Genomic DNA, 22,399 nt, shown 5'->3' with positions numbered 1-22,399 from the left:
AAGAAGGACCCCATGCTCATGACCTCATCTAACCTTAATTATCTCCCAAAGGTCCCAACTCCAAATACCATTACATTGGGGGTTGGGGCTTCAACATGAATTTGGGGGGACACAATTCAGTCCATAGCAACACAGTTCTCTACCCTAATACCCACACTCTCTATCACAATTAGGAACAGACCCTGGGGCTCCATGAACCCTGACTGCAGGTTCTCAGGGGCTCCACCCCAGGGCCCCTGGGAGTCAACATGGTCTTTCCACCAATGGAGGATATCAGGCTCTCATCAAACCACTGTAAAATGAATATAAGAAAACTTAACAGTTTTGCAAGGTGGTTGTAACAATAAAAACATTTATGAAAACTGTATAAATTGTAAAGCCTACAATAATATTATTTCCATTTATTTTTATTGGTGATCTAGAAATTGGAAATGGAAACAATGAGTTTCTGATTTAGCCTAATTAGGAAACTGAGCATAAAATTGTTCCCTATTAAAGATATGAGAATCTTCTTTGTGGAATAAAGTATATTCCACCTATTAGTAGCATTCCTGAGGTAAGGCAATAAAAACAATCCTACACTCGGGCATTTGTGTTAAATACAATAACAATGATTTCTTTGCTGTTATAGTCTTGGCTTGATTTCTTTCTCAGTTCACACTGCACTTAACAGATAAGCACTAGGCACAGAAAATCACACCTAAGCCATTAGGCTATTTTGGGCATCATATTCCCTCTGGTACTGTGGTTCTCCAGGCCCACAGGAATGCAGGGGCCACAGTTCTAAGGGTGAATGGAGGCTCACTGTAGGATGAAGGTCTTGAGTTATGAGTGAATAACATCAAGAGAACATTAAAGATACAGCCATCAAGACTTCATGTTCTGACTTTAGAGTACAATTTTCATCCCCATCTTAGAAGCACTGAACTTGTCGCTTCCCAACAGTCCTGTTCTATGGCACTGCTTCCAGGAGTAACACTGATAGCAACATGTTTCTTGTTTGAGGTAGATGATTTCCCAAAGTAGATTTACTAGCTGAAGGGAAGGGAAGGGAGAGCAGTAGAGGAGGAAGATGATTACAGAAACCTCAACTCACTGGGATGGAGCTAGCTGTTCTACCTACATGCCAATGTTTTGCACAGATGTCTCTAGCCTCATCCTCTCTCCCAAGATCCAGACTTATAAATGCAACTTCGCAATGGGCATCATCTCGTAGGATTTCCACAAGTCCCACACTCCAGAACTGATACCCTTCCCTGGGTTCCCTTGCTTGGTGAGTGGTACCACCACCCATCTGATATCCAATTCATAAGATAACTCTTTCTCATTCCACCTACACTAGGCCCTGCCCAAAAGAACTCTCAAGTTTATTTGCTTTATTCTATTCCAACTCCCAATGTCTTAGGTGCCTAAGTTAACATTTCTGTAGCACCCAGCATTTTCTTTTTGTTTTATGGTCATCTGCACCCTACCAGAAAGTGAACTCCATGAAAGAGGGACCTTGTCTGTCTTGTTCAACACTGTATCCCTAGAACAGAACCTGGTCATTTAATAAAGGTTTCTTTAAAGAAATATTGAATTGAACACAATACTTAATTGTCAATTAACTCTTTCTATATGATACCTAGTCATCATTAAAAAACAGTTTTTGCCACTTATATTCGGTGTGAGTTGGTGTAATCCCATTACTCTCTTCCTAACACTGCTTGAGGGTGGCTAATCTGGAGGAGTGAGAGTTTCACTGGGGGCAAAAGGGATAATTTGAGAGAATAGGGCATTTTAGAGGAATGGAGATCTTACCAGGAGGGTGTTTGTGACAGATGAAAAAGTTGTACCAGGCACTGATCACTCAGAGCAGAAAAGAGTAAGATGAAGAGGTGAGACTGGGTTGCATAAAGGGACAAAATACTGGCCAATCTAAGTCTATGTGCCTATGAATCTATAAGGTAGCTGAGAACATAGGCTTTGGAGTCTGAGTGGCTTGGTTTGAATCCTACCTCTGCTATTTACTAGCTGTGTCACCATGGGCAACCTATTTCGCCATTCTGAACTTCCCCTCTCTAAAACAGACATAGCAATGCCTAACTCACAAGGCTGTTACAAGGATGAAATGAGGGCTTGAAGGTAAAGCGTTTAGCACAGTGCCTTGGTAAGCACTTGTATGTATAAGTGCTGAAACAGTAGTGTAATAACTATTTTATTTTAATTAATAATATTATTAATATTATACTGTAATTATATTTTTTGTTAAGGTTGGAGGTTTTTTAATTTAAAATTTTTATTTTTTGTTTATCTTCTAGAGTCTGGCTATTCTGAAATTTTGAAGTTGCTTAAAAAAAAAAAACCTTCATCTGGGATCGAAGGCACTAAATCAACAAAGGTCGTGCATGAGTCACCAGCTTATGACTCATAGAACTCATAATTTCTCTGAAACTCAGAGGATGAAGTAAAATGGGACTTTTCTAAAGTAGGGCAGGATAAACAATAATGCATGCTCCACCCCTGTAAGTGTTTTAAAGAAACATCAGAGTAGAAATCTGTTCATGTCACCTCTTGCTTACACTCACCAATGGCTTCCCACTTCTCTTAGAAAAACATTCTCTCTCTCAGTGTGACCTGGAGGCCTTGCACAAGCCCTGCCCACCTCCACCTTGCTGACTTCTATTATTCTTCACTCTCTCCCCAGGCCATTCACACCTGTGGCTTCCTCATCTTCACTGGGTGGCTTCTATTCAAATGTCACTCTGCTCAGGTGTCTCTTCCTCGGAGAAAGCCCAAACAGTTGCCTCTCCTCAGTCGCTCTGGGAACCCTCATCCTGCATTAATTTTGCCATGTATCACTCATCATTATCAGCAATGAAATAATCTGTTTACTGTTTACTGTCTACCCCAATAGGTTAATTCCATGAGGACCAGCCTTTGTCTACCTTATTACACACTCCATATATCCCCAGGGCCTAGAAAAGTGTCTGTCGCCTAGTGTGTGCTTAATATTTGCTGAAGGAGTGAATTAATAATAACAATAATATTGATAATACTGCCTGCTGTTTACAGTTGAGCACTTACTATGCGCTATGCATTACCTCATTCATCTTAACAATGCTATGAAGTTAGATACAATTATTACCACCACTTCACAAATGAGGAATCTGAGGCTTAACAAAGCTAAATTGCTGACTTACCCAAGGTCAGACATACAGTAAGTGTGGGATGTGAAACTAGGTCAAATGCACACATACACAAACAGACATGCACACACAAACACGTGTGCACTCTTTACAGGTGAACTGGCAAAAAGAAGAATATAAGGAAACAGGATAGCTACTAGACTACCCAACACTCCTACCAGGGCTTGGGAAGATGACTGGAGTCAAAACTGGACCAATTTGCTTCCTGCTCTTGTTCATTCTCCTAAAAGGAGTGAAATGCTTGGCCAACATCCACAGTTGTAACCCAGGACCATGCCAACCCTCCATCGCTGAGGAGTCCTCACTGAACTCAGCAGTCCACAACACACAGTAGCATGGTCCAAAGATACAGTCCCCAGACAAACGTAACCTAACATTGATACTTTCCAAAAATGTCTGAGCTTCCATCTACATGTTATCTTTCTAAAGGAAAGAAAAAGTTAACAAGTTACTGTTTGTCAGCCTACAGATTACTATTCAAAGATGTTGTTGTCAAAGGCAGAGAAAAGATGATTAATACTTGAGAAATAAGAATGGGGTGGTATTCTTCCTTCCAGTTGGAAAGGCTTTGGAGGGGTATGCTATGAAGTAAGCTCTAAGAATACTTCTTCTCTTACCTACTCTTCAAAGTATCCTAATGAAATTATATAATTACAGTCTACCAAATATTCCAAGGATAAGTAGAAATATAGTTAGACAGATTGCTTAGGTTTTTGACCAGTACAAAAAAGGCAGTAAATTGACACAGTATGACTCGAGATAATTAAACAGCTGGTGCGAACCCTCATACCCGGACTCACTGTCAGCCATAAGCTTCATGATCTTTGGGATATCACTTGGCTTTCTGGTACCCTGATTTCTTTTTATATATAAAGAAATATCAATGTTATGATTATGACCCAAATTAGGGTTGTTGGATACATTTTGACACTAATTCCTAATAAGATAGTATAAATTTGCACCTGATTTCATTTTAAAGAGAGAGAAATAAGACCTGAGGCCATGATAATTATGTAAAGTAGGCTTTTAATCACTTAAATTTATGCTACTTAGGGAAAAATATATGGGCAATATACATATTTTTCTCAATGTTTACCTGATATATGTGGATACAGTATGTCTCTTTAAAACATATACAGCTACACACACACACACACACACACACACACACAGTTGGTCTTTTTATGGGAGGATAATTATATTGATCCACTGTAAGCAGACCTAAGCTTCAACTATTTTCCAATATAAAATACCAAAAAAGATAGGGAATACATATATGTAGCACCAAGAATGGAAATTATGAATATTTTGCTATATTTCCTTAAAGAAACAAAATGTTACAGATAAAGTGGGGGCTTTCCTTGTCCTCTTTGTTCCCCATCCCAGTCCCTTCTTTTTATGTCCTGTCCAGAAAGCTAAGGCTAATATGAATTCAGAATGCATTTTCCCTCTATAAATGTAAAAGTTTTTCTATACAATTAGGTATATCCATAAAAATATGTGTAACTTTTGAAATGCATTGTTAAAATCTGCATAAGTGTACCAAACTGTGTATCGTTCTGAAACTTGTTTTTTTCCCATTCAACATGGTTTTGAGAGCTTTCCATGTGGACATATTGATCTAGTCCATTCCTTTTAACTTCTCCATAATATTCCATCTTATGACTATACCATACTGAATGTATCCACTCCCCAATTGATGGATATTTAGACTAATTCTCTTTCTCACTGTTAGAAAGCTGCAGTAGGCAAGTAAGCATCCTTGTACATGTCTTTCTGTGTGTGTATAAAGGTTTCTCTAGACAGGTATATATCTTAATATGCAATTTTCAAGCCATAGGAAATGTCCAACTTGCACATTACCATGGACTACTGAATTTGTCTCCGCAGTGGTTATCTAGGTCATGAAAATTTGTAGGAGCTGTCTTTACTCTTGTCTGGTGCACACTTCAAGGACTACCCACCTTGCCCCATGAGATGGTGAGGGGGGCCACCTGCAACCACAAAAGCTACAGCTCATTCGGAGTTAGTCCTGCTCTCTTTAACTCAGTGAGTAACTCATTCAATGCAGCCACCAAAGGTGGAAGAGAAAACAAACCAAATATGACACCAATAACTAAAAGCCCTGGATTCACTTACACTACCTTGCAACAATGGCCTTTTATTCTGAACTATGAATAGCTCAATTATCAGTAATGCTGTTATTAACAAGTCAGCCTGGTAGCTATGATATAATATAGTAATATATTTCTTAGCAAAGATGTTCTTTTCAGGGGGCTATAAAAACCAAATTACGCCCTTTCGGCTCTTGCTCATAAATTCTTCTACTTTTGAGACCCTACATCTTACAGATTAATAATGAGAATCTATACTTGAAATAGCTCTAAAAGACTTTTCCTATAAAAACGAATACCAACATCTTTGAAGGTAAAGTAGGAAAGGAATAGAAAAAATAGAAACTTACCCACATATAAATAATAATGGCTACAATTACAATCATTCTGTATGTCAGCTATTACAGAGTTAGTCACCAAGCCCTAAAAAATAGCACAGAGAATATAAACAATCTACAGTCATCATAAATTGGGGGGAGGGGCTTCCCTGGTGGCGCAGTGGTTGAGAATCCGCCTGCTGATGCAGGGTACACGGGTTCGTGCCCCGGTCCGGGAAGATCCGACATGCCGCGGAGAGGCTGGGCCCGTGAGCCACGGCCGCTGAACCTGTGCGTCCGGAGCCTGTGCTCTGCAACGGTAGAGGCCGCAACAGTGAAAGGCCCGCGTACCACAAAAATAAATAAATAAATAAATAAATAAATAGGGGGGAGAAGATCTCAATTTGACCAAAATGTTTTTGAGGAGGAATTACTTATTTTGAAAGCCACAAACAACTTTGCAGCCTTAATGGTCTGTACACAACCGATAATATACTAAGTCACTGTATTTTTATCAGATCCAATGGGTCTTGTACTTATAAGCAACATAATGTATCAGAAGATTGGCAAAGTAATAATAAAAAAATCAACTGAACTCCGAATATATGCAAGTCACTGTTCTAAGCAATTGCTGTGTTTTTATCTCATTTAGTCTTCATAAAAAAAATAAGAGGTTAGTACTAATGATATTCCTATTTACAGGTAACAAAACAGAGATACCAAAAGTAATATAACTTGTCCAAAACCACATGGTTCCAAGTGGCAGAGCCAAGCTCTGAACCAGGCAATGTGACTCCCAGACCATGCTTGTAACCACTATGTACCACTGCCTTTCATGCATAAGGACAGGAAGAAACCTTCCCCTGGAGACAGCAGCTATTCCCCTCGCTATTTTCTTACCTTCCATCTCTGTTCCTTATATTCCCTCTCCCTTTACTTTTCCCTCTCCCTTGCTTATGTCTCAGGTCCATTTATAAAACACTCCTAGAGGGCGCCTGGATCAGGTAATGGCATTGGAGGGGTGCTCAGAAAGTCATTTGCTCCTGAAGCAAGATGTGGAAACAGGTACAGCAAGTATCATCCAACACAATTCCTCATAAGCATTAGGATACTTACTTTAAGCAATAAAACATAAACTAACATTTCAATAAGATCAGAAACTCAGAATAAAATCTTGGAGACAATCATAATTGATTTTCCTTAGCCCACGTCTCTTCTTTCACCACAAGATTTCCTTGTTGATCTTATCCATATTTTTGGTTTTAACTGTCCCAAATCTGTATCCCCAATCCTAACCTCTTTGTTGAGCTTCAAGTTTTATAATAGTCGACAGTCATCTAGACATGCCCGCCTAGATGTTCCAATTTTAAGCTAAACACCCCCCAACACTGGATTCTAATTGCCTTACCACCCTGTCCCCAATTCTGCATCTCCTTCTTGAATTTCCTACGGGATTTAGTGGAACCACTGTACCCAAGCTGAAACATGGGGGTCTCTACATCACTTCCCACATCAAACCATTCTGCTGATTTTACCTCCCTCAATTTCTGTTGCTACTGCTGCATACCAGGACTGTAACACCTCTCACTTGGACTATTTTGAGAACCTTCTCAGTGGGCTCCCTGCTTCAAAGTTACCCACTGCATTGCAAATAAATGAAAATCTGTGGCCCTCCCCTGCTCTGAACCTTGCTATAATTCCCTACTGCACCCAGAATAAAGCTCCATTTCCTAACCCCAGCACTCATCTGGCCTTCAATCTCCCTGTCTTTTCCAACTCACATCCTTTTAGTGCTCATCCTTGCATCCTATTAATCTGGGGCTCCCCAGGCCTAAATAAACTGTTTGTTCAACTAAACTTAATATTCAGGGTTTTGATTTTTAAACAACACAGAGTAATACTCCTTTAGATTATGTGTAAATTATAATTTCAAATTTACTATGAGTTCAAATTTACTATGAGCAATAAGCCTTAACATTTTTTTCTATTGTGGTGAAAGTCAAATTTTAAATAAGAAGTAACACTCCATTAGGACATGAGAAGGGAAAAAAGTTGTTTAAGGTCCACCATCTTGTTTTTTTTTAAATCAAGAATTGAGTTATTCTATTTCCATTCTATTCCTTCACTGTGGCGATTGTCATCAGAAGTTCTAAGCAGTTAAGTATTGTGTATAAGTTAGGATATAATCAGGGAAACAGGCACCAATCTTAATTCGGGGCCTTGGTTAAATAGGTGGTGCAAGAGCCAAGAAGCCAGAGTACGGTAAGAAAGCCACAGACAGCCTCCACAAGGTCCAGGTCCGAAGGATGAAGGGTGAGGGCCACGTTACCAGAGCTCAAGGTCCCCCACAGAGGGCAGATACATAGGTGAGATGCAGCAGCTATCAGAGATGCCGTCTGACAGGGTACAGAGGACTCCTGAGTTGAGGAGGCAGGGCTGAGTCTGGGAGCAGGGCTGAGTACCATAGTGGAGGAAATTACATCGAGAGAGGGCTGCAGAGATCTGCAGAGGGTTCCCCTGCAGCCTCCAGCTGAGTACTGATCAACATCAGCCTGTAAAGAAACCACCCGAGGCCAGGGCAAGAACCACATGAAAGGATTAGAGGGAACAATCTCCAAAGCTCACACAAAACCCTACGGAGAGCTAGGGTTTTTTTCCCTTCCTCCCTCCCTCTCATCCTCCATCTGTGCCTCTCACCAGTCTGGTGGTTACCAGCTTTGGCTGGAATGACTGGGAACACCCCGAGAGAGTCTGATGTAATTGGTCGAAGTGCAGGATAAGCATTAGGAGCTTTAAAAGCTCTCCCAGTAAGTCTAATGGTTGAGTACCACTGTAGGAGGTGAACCCAGCAGACCGGGTCCTATAAAAAGCAGCCTGTGGAAATCTGCACCATGCCATGCAAGGTAAGGAGAGGACCTGAGAGCCAGGGGATCCAGGATCAACAAATATGGCACAAAGAGGTGGGTAGAAACAAGGAAGAGGATAGGAAGCAAAAAAAACATAAACACGATCCTAAATCCTTTACTGGCTGGCTCAAATTCAGCTTCCCTCATCACCCCAGCTGCAGTTTCCTCCCTCTTATAACGCTCATTGCTATTCCTCCAATGACAAAATGTTAACATGTACTACCTCCCAAGTGTTCTCAGCTGGTAGCCAGCGTCTTGCTGCCTGCTCTGGGTCTTCCTGCAGTGCCCACCAGGAAAGTCTGTATGTTCCTCCTCTTGCTAATTGCATCATGCATTTCCTTCTTTCCCTAACTGACTGGCTAGCTCATTTGGATACTTAGCTACTATTTAGTAGTAATTAATGGCTAATAATGGTTAATATATTACCCCTTCCAGATAGTATTTGCATGACAAAACTAACTTTAAGAATTTCAGGGCAGTCAGAGTTGCTTGAGTAGATTTTTGTGTGTCCCTTAAAATGTAAATAAATTTGAATCACATAACATAGGTGATGGCCTAATATTGAATAGTAATGATTTACAAATTTACAAATGATTAATTGCAATGTATTTTGATCACAACCCTACTCATGGCTGCTGAAACATTCAGCAAGGTGAATATAGCCTTAAAATACATGTATATCTCTAGTTAAAGAAATCTAGGGCTTCCCTGGTGGCGTAGTGGTTGAGAGTCTGCCTGCCTATCCAGGGGACACGGGTTTGTGCCCCGGTCCGGGAAGATCCCACATGCCGCGGAGCGGCTGGGCCCGTGAGACATGGCCGCTGAGCCTGCGCGTCCAGAGCCTGTGCTCCGCAACGGGAGAGGCCACAACAGTGAGAGGCCCGCGTACCGCAAAAAAAAAAAAGAAAAAAAAAGAAATCTAGTCATCGTCATTATATAAATTAGCCTAGAAATATGCTTGTTGTAAATTCCAAAGTCTTGAGGTTTCAAATCAAAAGACATTTATTTTTTTTAGTGGAAATAGTAAACATTATCTTATTTGCCTGAGAAAGCCACTTTCCAAAGAGGACAAAACCCAAGGTCAAAATCAGAAATCATTTTCTCTGTGTGTGTGTGTGTGTGTGTGTGTGTGTGTGTTTAGACTGATAGGTTTTTCCCTGAAAAACTGAGCCCAAACTGCAGAAATGTTATAATAGTAAATGGTTCAAAATGGGACATGCTGTTTTAAAAATTGTTTCTTCATTATGAATCTATATAAAAATTTGTGACAATCCACTTTTGACTCTATTAGAATAGTTACAATCTTTGTGGTAGTGCTGACTCCTAGAAACAAACTCCCATAAGACAGTCACAGAATACTGAAAAACATGCGTGCATACGTAAGGGCCAGACAGATATCTCCTTATGACCCTGCAAGGAAAACATAAAGACTGAATTCATACAAAGATGATTTCTCTTCATCAACTAATGCATAATATTCTTCCAGTGAAAAGTTAAAACTTCCATCTCTACATTTTTAAACGCCCAAATCAACCACCACTAACTGGGCTCCAAAAACTCTCACCAAAGGAAACATATCCATTCTACCTGAATACGTGGGCATAATCTCACTACAACTATCAGAATCTTCTAAACGTAGTTAATACATTTTAATGGACAGAATAAAAATCCAAAAGATGTAAATGACCACAAACTGATGGAATCCCAATAGGCTTTTGGGAGCAACAATGCAACAAGAGCTTTCTTCTTCCATCACATCATTAAAGAAGAAAAAAAAAAAAAAGATGCTTTTGTACGTAAAACTAGAAAATTAAGGTTAAGTGAGCCATTGGTTTTTTACATAATGAGTAACTTGTAATACTTAGGAAAGAAAATACAAGTGTAAGTTCATGTAATTACCAAAATTAATAGTAAACCCACTAGGATTTTATCATGAAGGTATATACCTCAGACAAAAAGCAAAGACAGAAAAGAAATTACTTTTCTTAGCATGTAAGAAGAACCTAACAATTTCTTTGAAAATAAAACCTATATACTTACTCTGTACTGAGTCAATATTCAATTAACACTATTTAGTGATTAAATCACGATGTCTAGGAACTCCACTCACGGGTAAGACCTGACAGGGTACCTTTCTGGGAATAAAGGGCTGTGGTTTTTAAACACATTATTAGCTAAGGTGAGATCCTGTTCATACCAACAACCAAGCTGAAGAAATTCATCACTGCGAGTCGGATTCATCACGGTCAATCCACATAGCTCAGAGAATGTAAACATGACCTGGACAAGGTTAAATAACATCCCTAGCCCTTAATATTACAAGGCTCTTTTCCGATTGGTCCCAATGAGTGTGCCTCGGGGACTCTGTGTCTCTGGGAACTCCCCATACAGTGCCTGACTTTGTCTGTGACAACAAAGGGGTCAAAGATTTGAGAAACAGAAGGAAGAGCACACAGCCTCCCAAAGCAAAACCAAACCAAACAAGGAAAAACACTCACAACTGCATGGGGAAAAGAATGATTCTAGGTTGAAACTTCACATTCGAAAATACTTTCTTCAGTTAATCAAAGGGAAATAAAAGGAAAAAAGATCCATGTTTCTCAAAGCTTGTATCTATTTCTCCTTTGTAATTTCTGATGGAAACAGCAGATTTAAAGATTACCACATACACACAAATACACACAGGTGCTTTCTTTTAGTTATGGCAACTTCAAATTTTAGGGACAGACATGCCATACTTTTCTATGAGGTAAGAATGCTTAAGTGTACCTGGCTCTACATTTTAGAGCCAACAGCAAAGCAGCAAGACTTACAAAGAGCAAGGTACTATTCAAACAACTTCAGACAAACATTAATGGTGAAAACATTACACAAGAAACACTGGGCATTTATAGATTTTTTGCTTAAAAGGATTACACGGGAAATTTTAGGTAGAAGCAAGATTTTTAAACATCCCATGTCTTCGTGGCAGATAAAAACCCAGAGACTTATGTAATAATGAGAAAAAATTACGTAAGATTCTCTTCTACATAGTATCATGGATTAGGGATGATTGTGGGTCACATCACAGCTTTATTAAATATAATGGACATCTTCATACACCATATATTCAAGGTCTTCCTGTGTCAGCAAGTGGCTGAGAATAACTGAAGGCTGAAAAAACATAACCCTCTTTATCCACTTAAGCCCCTCTTCATAAATGCCTGAGACAGGTGGTCAGACCCTTCAAGGTCCATGGAATAATACAGTTGACTAAATTGGTGTTCCTATACCTGAAAACATTTACTGTAAGATTCTCTTAGCATACAGAGCAGAAACAGCATATTTTGTTTATCTGAGATAATCCAACTAGGTTCATCACTTCCTTCCTTTTGTTTCTATTTTAAAGAGAAAAAGAAACAGAAAACCCCATTCCCACCCCAACCCTGCCCCCAACACAAATGATAATATCCTTAAATGTGCTCAAAGGAGCTATAAACTATGAAAAGATAAAGCTCAATTGCTGAGGGGCAGCAACAGTAAACATGTTCTTACCTGATGTGGCCAATCAATTCAATAAGCTTGTGACTAAAAAAATAAGCTGTCAGCTCAGACACATGGCTCAGGACTGAACAGACCCCAAAGAGGGTTGTCGTTCCATTCAGGTCCTCCAAATGCCAGTAGAGAAAGGTGAACACGAAGCCATATCCGAAACCCATAAACCAAGCCACGAACAACACGGAGCCATACTGCACACTGCAAAGCAGCCTGATTAAGTCCCAGAAGTTGAAGGACTGCGCGTGGCTGGTGGTGGTTGGTGTCTCCTCAGAGGAATCTGTGGAGCCGTTCCTCTCTACCTGAGGGATCTCCACCTCTTTCCCTTTATTTTCACTGTTTTTGAAGTGGTTGTAGCGGAACCGGAACTGAGTAGCGACGATCAAGGCCATGGTCATGAGAACCCCAAAGACGATGAAGACAATCTGGTAGTTCCGGTATTCAGGGGGCTTACACCCCTTCCCATTGATGAGCACGTCCATGTGGGTGTAGTCAATGCCAATGCCCACGGACAGCATCGCCAGGCCCCAGCCCAGGGAGCCCCACATGCGTTGCAGTCCATAGCGGTCTCTGTGCTTTCCCAGATACTGGAGTGTTACCGTGTCCACAATCGTGACAGAGGAGGCACTGAAAAATTCTCCTATTATGACAACTACCAAGATCACCAAGAATATAGCTTCTACTTCTTGTTGATCATAAACAAGAGTGACTTGGTCAGAAGGTAAAGATTTGGTGGTAGTGACAATAGAAGTGGTCGTCTCCCAGGTTGCATTTCCTGGGGGAGCAGAGGTTACAGTGCTTGGGTTCATGGTCAAGTTCATAACATGGTCAGTAATTTCATCAGTACGAGGCTGCAGAGTGGGCACACTGGTCTTGTTTGGAGCTGTCGAGAAGATGACAGTTTCCGTGACACTGTGCACTGCTTCTAACATCTCTGACCCATTGTAAGGAGGCAGGTTCCTTTTCTCACGAATTCCTGGTGATGTGGTAATGGAAGAGACAATGGAGGAATTTGTTGGCAGGAGAGTGAACAGGTGACTTGAACTAGTGGGATGAGCTGTTGGAGGAATCTTTGGTACACACCGCAAGGTAGCAGGTTTGACAAATCCGATGCCCAGGTTGAATAAAACCCAACACAAAAGAGAAAAGAGGAGGACAATTTTGCCTTTTTTAAAGCGATCTGCAACTACACCCCAAAAGGGGGCACTGCAGAATTCAATGAAGTATCGAATACCTACCAGCAGCCCACTCTGGCTTGGTGACATTCCCAGCTGCTTATAATACACAGGCAAAAGGGGGTAAAGAGAGCCATATGCAGAGTAAAAGAAAAAATAAAAGACCTTGGAAATTAGAAGATCATTGTTTATTTTAACGCAATGTTTCTCTATCCAGTCTATTTCCTCCTCAGGAATAGCAGCTGTTTCAGAGGGGGAGGGTGTTTCATTTGAAGGTGGTTCTGGTTCCCTGGAAATACCATTAAAAGGATCGGCAAGCACATATTTTCTCTTCTGTTCCTCTTCATCATCGGTTAAGATGGCAACTTTATCATCTGTCGCCATGGCTTAACACCACCATCAGAAGTTGATGACCTTCAAAATTTTGGTTGTTGATCTGTAAAGTAAAATTTAAAAGAAGGCTTAGTATGAAAATGATAACATTTAGACATAGAGCTTCATCTTGCCGGAAACTGAGGAGTTCCAAACTACAACTAAAAATAGTAATTGTGAGAGAGAACCATCACCACTTATCACTTGCAGCCATACAGTACTGATAAAGAAAAATAGCTTTCAAAAAATCAAGTACTCGCTTTGTGGCCACTGACTGACTAATTACATCTTCTAATGACAGGTGTATAGCTCACGTTCATTCTCAATCTTTTCATTGATTCCTAGGGAAAATGTACAAATGATAGGGATCATGTCTAAACCAAATAGAGGGAATCGAAAGTAAACAGCATTTATAGTTTCTTGGTTTTACTTTTCAAATAAATCCACTGCACTATGAAGTCCAGAATTCTTAGAAAATAAAGGTAGCTAAAACCGTTCAGTTTTTAGAGAAAAACAGAAATAAGCTCTTAACCACAACCGCAAATGTGATGAGAAAGAGGGAGCCAATTGCACGTTTGCATTTGTAGTTGGTCACTACAGCCATGCCAATGATATCCCGGTAAGGAAGTAGTCTCTATGCTGCTTATATCACATACATTTTCCAGATGTGCTTTTATAGATTACAGTTTAAGAAAATGTCAGGAAAAAAAATAGCAGATAGCATTTATTGAGCAAGTACTCTGTGCCAGGCAACACTGAAAGATCTTTAAATGTATTAATTCATATTCATTAAAATAACCCTATTATCTTCTCCATTTTACAGATGAGAAAAATGAGGCATGGTGAGTTTAAATAACTCACATGTAGCAGAGCAAGGATTCGAACCCTAATATTATGGCTTTAGGACACATGCTCTAATACACCACGCTGAACTGCCAAATACCATACTTTGGATAATAAAGTGCTATTATACCTTTTTATGAGACAGGGTGCTTCATATGAAAGATAAGCAATATATCAAAGGCATAAATTTATAGGAACCGTACCACATTCCACCAGAATTTCCCTTTCTTCTATTATACAAATGATTAAAGAGTCAAAAGGTCTTGCTTGCATCAAGATTTGCCAAGTTGCAATGAATATCATTGGATGTAGGAGGTATACATATTATTAAATACTTATTAATTCATTTCATCTTCTTTACTAGAGAGAAATAACTCCACTTGCCACCCCTTGGAACACATCTTGCTCTCCCTTTTCCCCAAATGAAGAATAAATTTCTGAAGATCTTCCAGAATCATGCTTGTAAACATTTTTAAATCTCTACATAGCTCCTAGGCAGACAATAGAAACAAAACTTACTGAGGCCTGTGTAATAAGTCAGTTTATCTTTTATCCCCAAAGCCAGGTGTCAACATAGCTATAAGCTTTGAAAACGTTCATGTATTTCTTTTTCTTAGGTTAAAATTTTTTTATTTGAGGTAAAATTCATGTAACATAAAATTAACCATTTTAAAGTAAATGATTTAGTAGAATTAGTGCATTCACAGTGCTGTGCAACCATCACCTCTCTCTAGTTCCCAAATCATACTAAAAGATTTTCTTCAATGTTCTCTACTTATTTTTCTTTCATCATTATTGCCTCTACCTACCCAAGTCACCAGTTCCAATTCTCTTTCATTACCTGAAAAGAACGGCAATTCTCCTTTGGACTTATTTTCTAAATTAATTTCATTTTGAGCTCAAACTTGAAAGAAATATTTGTTTTTAAAATGTATAAAATTATATGACACTTCTAGGTAAAAATGGCAGATTGAGTGCATCTGGTTTTACTCCATCCCTAAATCCAACTAAAATAACAACACACACACACACACACACACACACACTTTTAAGGTCATAATCCAAGCTGGGAAAATTAAAGGGTACATAATAGCAATAAAATAAAATTCTGGAAGCCAGAACATAGACAATTGGTAAATCATGGTAAATCTGAGAAAGCTGAAACCCTGGTTGACAATGGGAAAAGCAATAACTAATACAATTTGTTCCTCAGAATCCCTCAAAGGCTAATGGGTTGGCCATATTAGGTTTATCTGCAAGTAAGAGTGTGTGTGTTTGAGGGGGGCTTGCTGCTAACTACAGAGTTAATCTAAAGTCTGGACCCCCAACTCCGAATGCCCAATTCCCTTCTCCACTCCACATAGCTAGCCAAACAACTAGAGGTTTTTCCCTCTGGAGAGGATGAAACAGAGGTTCTTGAGCCATAGAGCAACAGGAACAGTTGAGAGTAGGGGTGCCATATTGAAAACAGGGGGCATTAAGTGAACATACACATCCTAGATTCAAGCCCTGGCCCCGACTCCAGCCGCCATCCCACTTACCTCACTAGGTTCCCAGAGGCTGGCAAGGCTTTTATCATCCAAGGCTTTCATCCTCCCAGAGGCTGGCAAGAACTGGAAGGTTCTTCCGGGGAGAATCTGACTAGCCCAAGAGAAATGACCTCTCAATCCTGATACTGAAGCCTCACCAACTAAGGAACCCAACCAAATCACTCCACACAGGAGTTCAGAGTCTTATCTAGCCCTGCCACTAAACATAAGCAGTCACCGAGAATTACAAGATATTTGAGGAAAGTCTCTTATAGGAAAGATAGAACCAAAACAAACAGGAAAAAAAATCAATATGAAGAAAATAGAAGCTCTGTGAGGAGGAAAATATTTTTTAAAATATATTGTTAATATCTTTAGAAATAGGAAAAGAAATGCAACTATGAAACAAAAATAAGATAATACATATTTTTTAAGAAGGAGGAGGAGGGGAAGGAATAAAAGGAATGCTTGAATGAAAAAAAAAAGCTATAAAAATGTGCTATAGAAAAAGAGCACAGCGATTTCCCTGGTGGCGCAGTGGTTAAGAATCCGCCTGCCGGGCTTCCCTGGTGGCGCAGTGGTTGAGAGTTCGCCTCATTTCAATAGGCAGGTAGGTGTTCTTCCATATCACCAGTGCTATGAGTGAGTGAGCTTAGTGGCGTCAAGCTTCTGCTTTCCAAAAGCAACTGGAGGGAATTCCCTGGTGGTTCAGTGATTAAGATTCTGTGCTTTCACTGCCCAAGGCCTGCATTCAATCCCTGGTCTGGGAACCAAGATCCCACAAGCCCCATGGTGCACCGCAAAAAAAAAAAAAAAAAAAGAATTTGCCTGCCAAAGCAGGGGACATGGGTTCGAGCCCTGGTCCGGGAAGATCCCACATGCCACAGAGCAACTAAGCCCATGCACCACAACTACTGAGCCTGCACTCTAGAGCCCGTGAGCCACAACTACTGAAGCCCACACGCCTAGAGCCCGTGGTACAAAACAAGAGAAGCCACCGCAGTGAGAAGCCCATGCACCGCAATGAAGAGTAGCCCCCGCCTGCTGCAACTAGGGAAAGCCTGCATGCAGCAATGAAGACCCAACACAGCCAAATAAATAAATTTATAAATTTATATTTAAAAAAAGAAAAAGTAAAAAGAGCACACACGAAAAATTAACAGATGATGTGAAAGGAAAATTTGAGGTGTCTTAGAAAAAACAACAATAAACAGATACCTCGACCTCACATCATATAAAAATCAATTCCAGATGAATTGTATATTTAAAAGATAAAATAACATAATTTTTAGAAGAAAACACAGAAAAATATCTTGAAGATCTTAGGATAGAAAAAAGATTTATTAAATAGGACATAAAAAGTGCTAAGCATTAAGGAAGAAAAAAATAAATTGGAGTACATTAAAATCAAGAGCTTCTGTTCATAAAAAGGCAACATTAAATCTGAAATGGCAAGGCAAAGAGTAGGAGAAGGTATTCTGGTGAGGGTGAATGTTATATATATTTGACACAAGAATGTATCTGATATATAAAGAATCCTTCTTAAAATTTATAGGAAAATATCAAGTAGCCCAATAAGAAAAATGAGCGAAAGACTTGAACAGGCACTTCACAAAAGAGCTTATGCAAATGGTGAATAAATATATAAAAAGATGCTCAACTTGACTAAAGTGAGCAGTGAAAGCAAATTAAAACCAGAATGCAATAATGTAACATACCTCCAAAATGGGAAAAATAAATAAGACAAATAATACCAAGTGTTGGTGAGGATGTGGAGCAACTGGAACTCTCATATATTACTGGTGGGAGTGTAAAGTGATACACTAATAACTGTTTGGGAATAGCTATTGAACCTGAATGTATAGCCTATGACAAGTCTAAGGTATGTATATTAAATAGTAATATATTCACCAAATGATATCTACAGAAACATTCAGTACAATTTTAATAGCCCCAAACTGGGAGCAACCTGTCCACAGCAGAATATATAAATTGTGTTATATCCGTACAATGAAATACCATATAGCAATAAAAAAGAAGAAACTACAAATACATGCAATGACAAGGATAAATCTCACAAACATAATATGGAATGAGAGAAGCAAAATCCAAAAGAACATATACTACATGATTCCACTGATAAAAAGTTCAAAAGTTGGCAAAACTAATTTATTCTATTATAAGCCAAGTAGAGTTCTGCTTCCGAGAAGATGAAGTAGACATACTTTTCCTTACTGCTCCTGTTAAGTACAACTAAAAACCTTGGACATTATATATAAAACAAACATAGAAGACTCTAAAACGTAGGCAGAAAAAGGCAGACCTGCTAGGGGCCTTGATACTCAAAGAACAACACGACGATGAGTGGGGCTAAAGAACTCAGAAACATTAATGAGGATGGACCAAAAAAAAAAAAAAAAAACTGGGCCTCTCCAGACAAAGAACCAGGAAAGGGCAGCCTAGAAAAACAGAAAGCTATAGATAATTGCTCTATTCCAGTTAAATACCACAGAGAAAGAAAAGCGTGTCCCACTCCCACCTCTACTAGCAAAGGCCAAATGGGGAACCTAGACTTCCACCTTCACCAGCTGTAACAGAGCACCTCAACCTCTCAGCCGAGTTGGTGTCAGAGAAGGTCAAGTATGGAGCTGAGACTTTCATCACTGCTAGGTGGTAATGAGGCCACATCCCCACAGCAGTGTCAGTGGAGGCCACATGGGGAATCTGGACTTCCACCCCCACCTGTCAGATTAACAAGGCACCCTTTCCCCACTGAGGTGGTGTCAGAGGAGGCCCAGTGGAGAGTCAGAACTTTCATCACCACCCAGCAGTAATAAGATTACTACCCCCACCTCCACTGAGGTATCCACGGGAGGCCATGTGGGGAGCAGTAAAAAGGCACTCCTATCCCTCCCTGCCAGGGAGGTATCAGTGGACACCTAATCATGAGCCAGAACACCCATCTCTACTGCAGGCGTCAGCACAGGCTGAGTGGGGAACCTGGACTTCTACCTCCATCTGGAAGTAATGAGGCAGCATCTCCCATTCCTTTGCCAGAGCAGTGTCAGAAAAAGTCCAGCTAAAACAGAAGGCTTAAGTAAGATCCAGAGTCTCACAACATAAAACCCAAAGTGTCCAGGTTTCATTTAAAAAAACCATCATACCAAGAATCAGGAAGACCTCAAACTGAGTGGAGAAAGACAGTAGATGCCAACACCAAAATGAGAGGAATGTTAGAATAAAGCAACAAGGATTTTAAAACGGCTATCAAATATGCTTCAACAGGGCTTCCCTGGTGGCGCGGTGGTTGAGAATCTGCCTGCTAATTCAGGGGACACGGGTTCGAGCCCTGGTCTGGGAAGATCCCACATGCCGTGGAGCAATTAGGCCCGTGAGCCACAACTACTGAGCCTGTGCGTCTGGAGCCTGTGCTCCGCAACAAGAGAGGCCGCGATAGTGAGAGGCCCGCGCACCACGATGAAGAGTGGCCCCCGCTTGCCACAACTAGAGAAAGCCCTCACACAGAAACGAAGACCCAACACAGCCAAAAATAAATAAATAAATAGACTTGTGTTTAAAAAATGCTTCAACAAGCAATTACAAACATGCTTGAAATAAATGAAAAAAATAGAAAGTTGAAGCACAGAAATAGAAAGTCTCAGCAAAGAAATATAATATATAAAGAAAAGCAAAATGGAAGTTTTAGAACTGTAAAATACAATAACCAAAATATGAAAAACTCAATGCATGCACTCAACAGCAGAATGGAGGAGAGAGAGGGAAGAATCAGTGAGCTGAAAGAATAACAGAAATCATACAATCTGAACAACAGAAAGAAAAGAGACTGAAAAAAATTAACAGAGCCTCAAGAACCTGTGGGACTATAACAAAAGATTGAACATTAATGTCTTCAGAGTCCTTGAAGGAGAAGACGAAAAGGGCAGTACTGAATTACTCAAAGGAATAAAGGCTGAAAACTTCTCAAACTGGCAGAAGACATAAACCTACAGATTCAAGAAGCTGAATGAATTCTAAACAAGAGAAACCAACACCAAGACACATCATAGTCAAACTATAAAAACCAAAGACAAAGAAAAAATCTTGACGGCAGAGACAGGAATCACAACTTACCAACAGGGGAAAAACTATTCAAATAATAGCAGATTTTTTATCAGAAACCATGGACACCAGAAGGAATACAATATTTTTTAAATGCTGAAAGAAAAAATTATCAAGTGAGACTCCTGTATCCAGAAAAAAAAGTCCAAAACCCAGAAAACTATGGACCAATATCCCTATAAACACAGACACAAAAATCCTTAACTAAATGTTAGAAAAGAAAATTTAGCCATATGTAGAAAGAATTGTGCATATGACCATGTGGGATTTATTCCAAGGATGCAAGGCTGGTGCAATATTTGAAAATCAATCAATGTAATCCACCATATAAACAAGGTAAAGAAAAAAAAGTATCATGATCCTATTAATTGATGCAGAAAAAAGCATTTGACAAAATTAAACACTCATTCAGGAAACGTCTCAGAAAAATAGGAATAAAGGGGATCCTCCTTAACTTGATAAAGATCGCCTACAAAAACCCACAGGTAACATTACACTTAATGGTGAAAAACTGAATGCTTTTTCTCTAAGATAGGGAAGAAGGGAAGACTGTCCGGTCTCATCATTCTTATGCAACTTTGTGTTGGAAGTTCTAGCCAGTGCAAAGGAAAGAAAAGGAAACAAAAGGCATACAGATCAAAAAGGAAGAAACTGTCTCTATTTGCAGTTGGCATGACTGTCTATGTAGGAAATCCAAAAAAAGCTACAAAAGCTTCTAGAAAGAAGAAATATTTCAGTATAAATTAACAAAACATGTACAGGACTGTATGCTGAAAACTACAAAATGCTGATAAAAGAAATTAAAAATTTAAATAAATGGAGAACCGTACCATGTTCATGGGGTGGAACACTCAACACAGTAAAGACTTCAATTATCCTCAAATTTATATACAGGTTTAATAACACAGTCCCTATCAAAATCCCAACAAGATTTTTTTGTGGATATAGGTGAGATTACTCTAATATTTATCTGAAAAGGAAAGGGAACTAGAATAGCTAAAGCAATTTTGAAAAAGAAGATTTATTACTTAGCCACATACTAATCACCACTATGTGGTACTGGTGGAAGGACAGACACATAGATCAATGGAACAGAACAGAGAGCCCAGGAATAAATCCACACAAATATGTCCAAGTGATATTTGACAAAGATGCAAAAACAATTCGATGGGAGAAAGATTAAAAAACTTTTCAACAAATAGTGCTGGTGCAATTAGTCATCAATAGGCAAAAAATGAATGTCAACCTAAGTCTCATACCTTATATGAATACTCACTCAAAATGGATTCATGGATTTAAATGTAAAACTTTTAGGAAAAAAAAACCTAGGAGAAAATCTTCAGGTTCTAATGCTAGGCAAATGGTTCTTAGACTTAACACCAAAAGCATGATTCAAAAAAGGAAAAAATGAACAATTAGACTATCAAAATTTAAAACTTTTGCTCTGTGAAAGGCTCTATTAAAAGAATGAAAAAACAAGCTATAAACTGGGAGAAAATATTTGCAAGCCACATATTCAACAAAGGGCTAGTATCTAGAATATGTAAGGAATTCTCAAAACTCAACAGAAAATATACCAAACAATCCAATTAGAAAACAGACAAGACATGAAGAGACATTTCACCAAAGAGAATATACGGGATATACAGATGCAAATAAACACACGAAAAGATGTTCATTGTCATTAACCGTTAGGAAAATGTAAATTAAAAACATGATACATCACTATACACCTATAAGAATAGCTAAAATAAAAATAGTAACACCACCGAATTCTGACAAGGATAAAGAGAAACTAAATCCCTCATACATTGCTGCTGGGGATGTAAAATGGTACAGCCACTCTGCAAAGCAGTTCGGCAGTTTCTTATAAATCCAAACACGTGACTACCACGTGACCCAGCAACTGCACTTCTGGGCAGTTACCCCAGAGAACTGAAAACTTATTTTCACACAAAAACCTGTACACAAACGTTTACAGCATCTTTATCTGTAATAGCCAAAAACTGGAAGTAACTCAGATGTCCTTCATGGATGAATGGTTAAACAAACTGGTACCTCCGTACCGTGGAAAATTGTTCAGCAATAAAAAGGAATAAATGATTGACACATACAATAACCTGAATGAATCTCCAGAGAATTATAAAGAGTGAAAAAAGCCAATCTCAAAAGATTATCCACTGTATGATTCCATTCATATATCATTCTCAGACTGACAAAATTATTGAAATGGAGAACATATAAGTGATTGTCAGCAGTTCAGTAGGGAGTAGAGGTGGAAGGAAAGTGGAGGTAGCTACAA

At 39.3% G+C, this 22,399-nt stretch overlaps 1 protein-coding gene across 1 annotated transcript in view; it reads right to left on the bottom strand.

Annotated features, from left to right (window-relative positions):
• The window catches only part of MFSD6 (major facilitator superfamily domain containing 6), a 72,849-nt gene that overhangs the window by 32,832 nt on the left and 17,618 nt on the right, over positions 1–22,399 (bottom strand). The window contains exon 2 of the mRNA XM_007104428.4: positions 12,060–13,670. Within this exon, the coding sequence (XP_007104490.1) occupies positions 12,060–13,618 (1,559 nt within the window). The 5' untranslated portion in view covers positions 13,619–13,670. The remainder of the gene's footprint in view (positions 1–12,059; positions 13,671–22,399) is intronic.

This window comes from Physeter macrocephalus, chromosome 2 (genome assembly GCF_002837175.3).
Source record: "Physeter macrocephalus isolate SW-GA chromosome 2, ASM283717v5, whole genome shotgun sequence".
Lineage (NCBI taxonomy): Eukaryota > Metazoa > Chordata > Mammalia > Artiodactyla > Physeteridae > Physeter > Physeter macrocephalus.
This window is presented reverse-complemented; position numbering and strand designations above follow the sequence as displayed.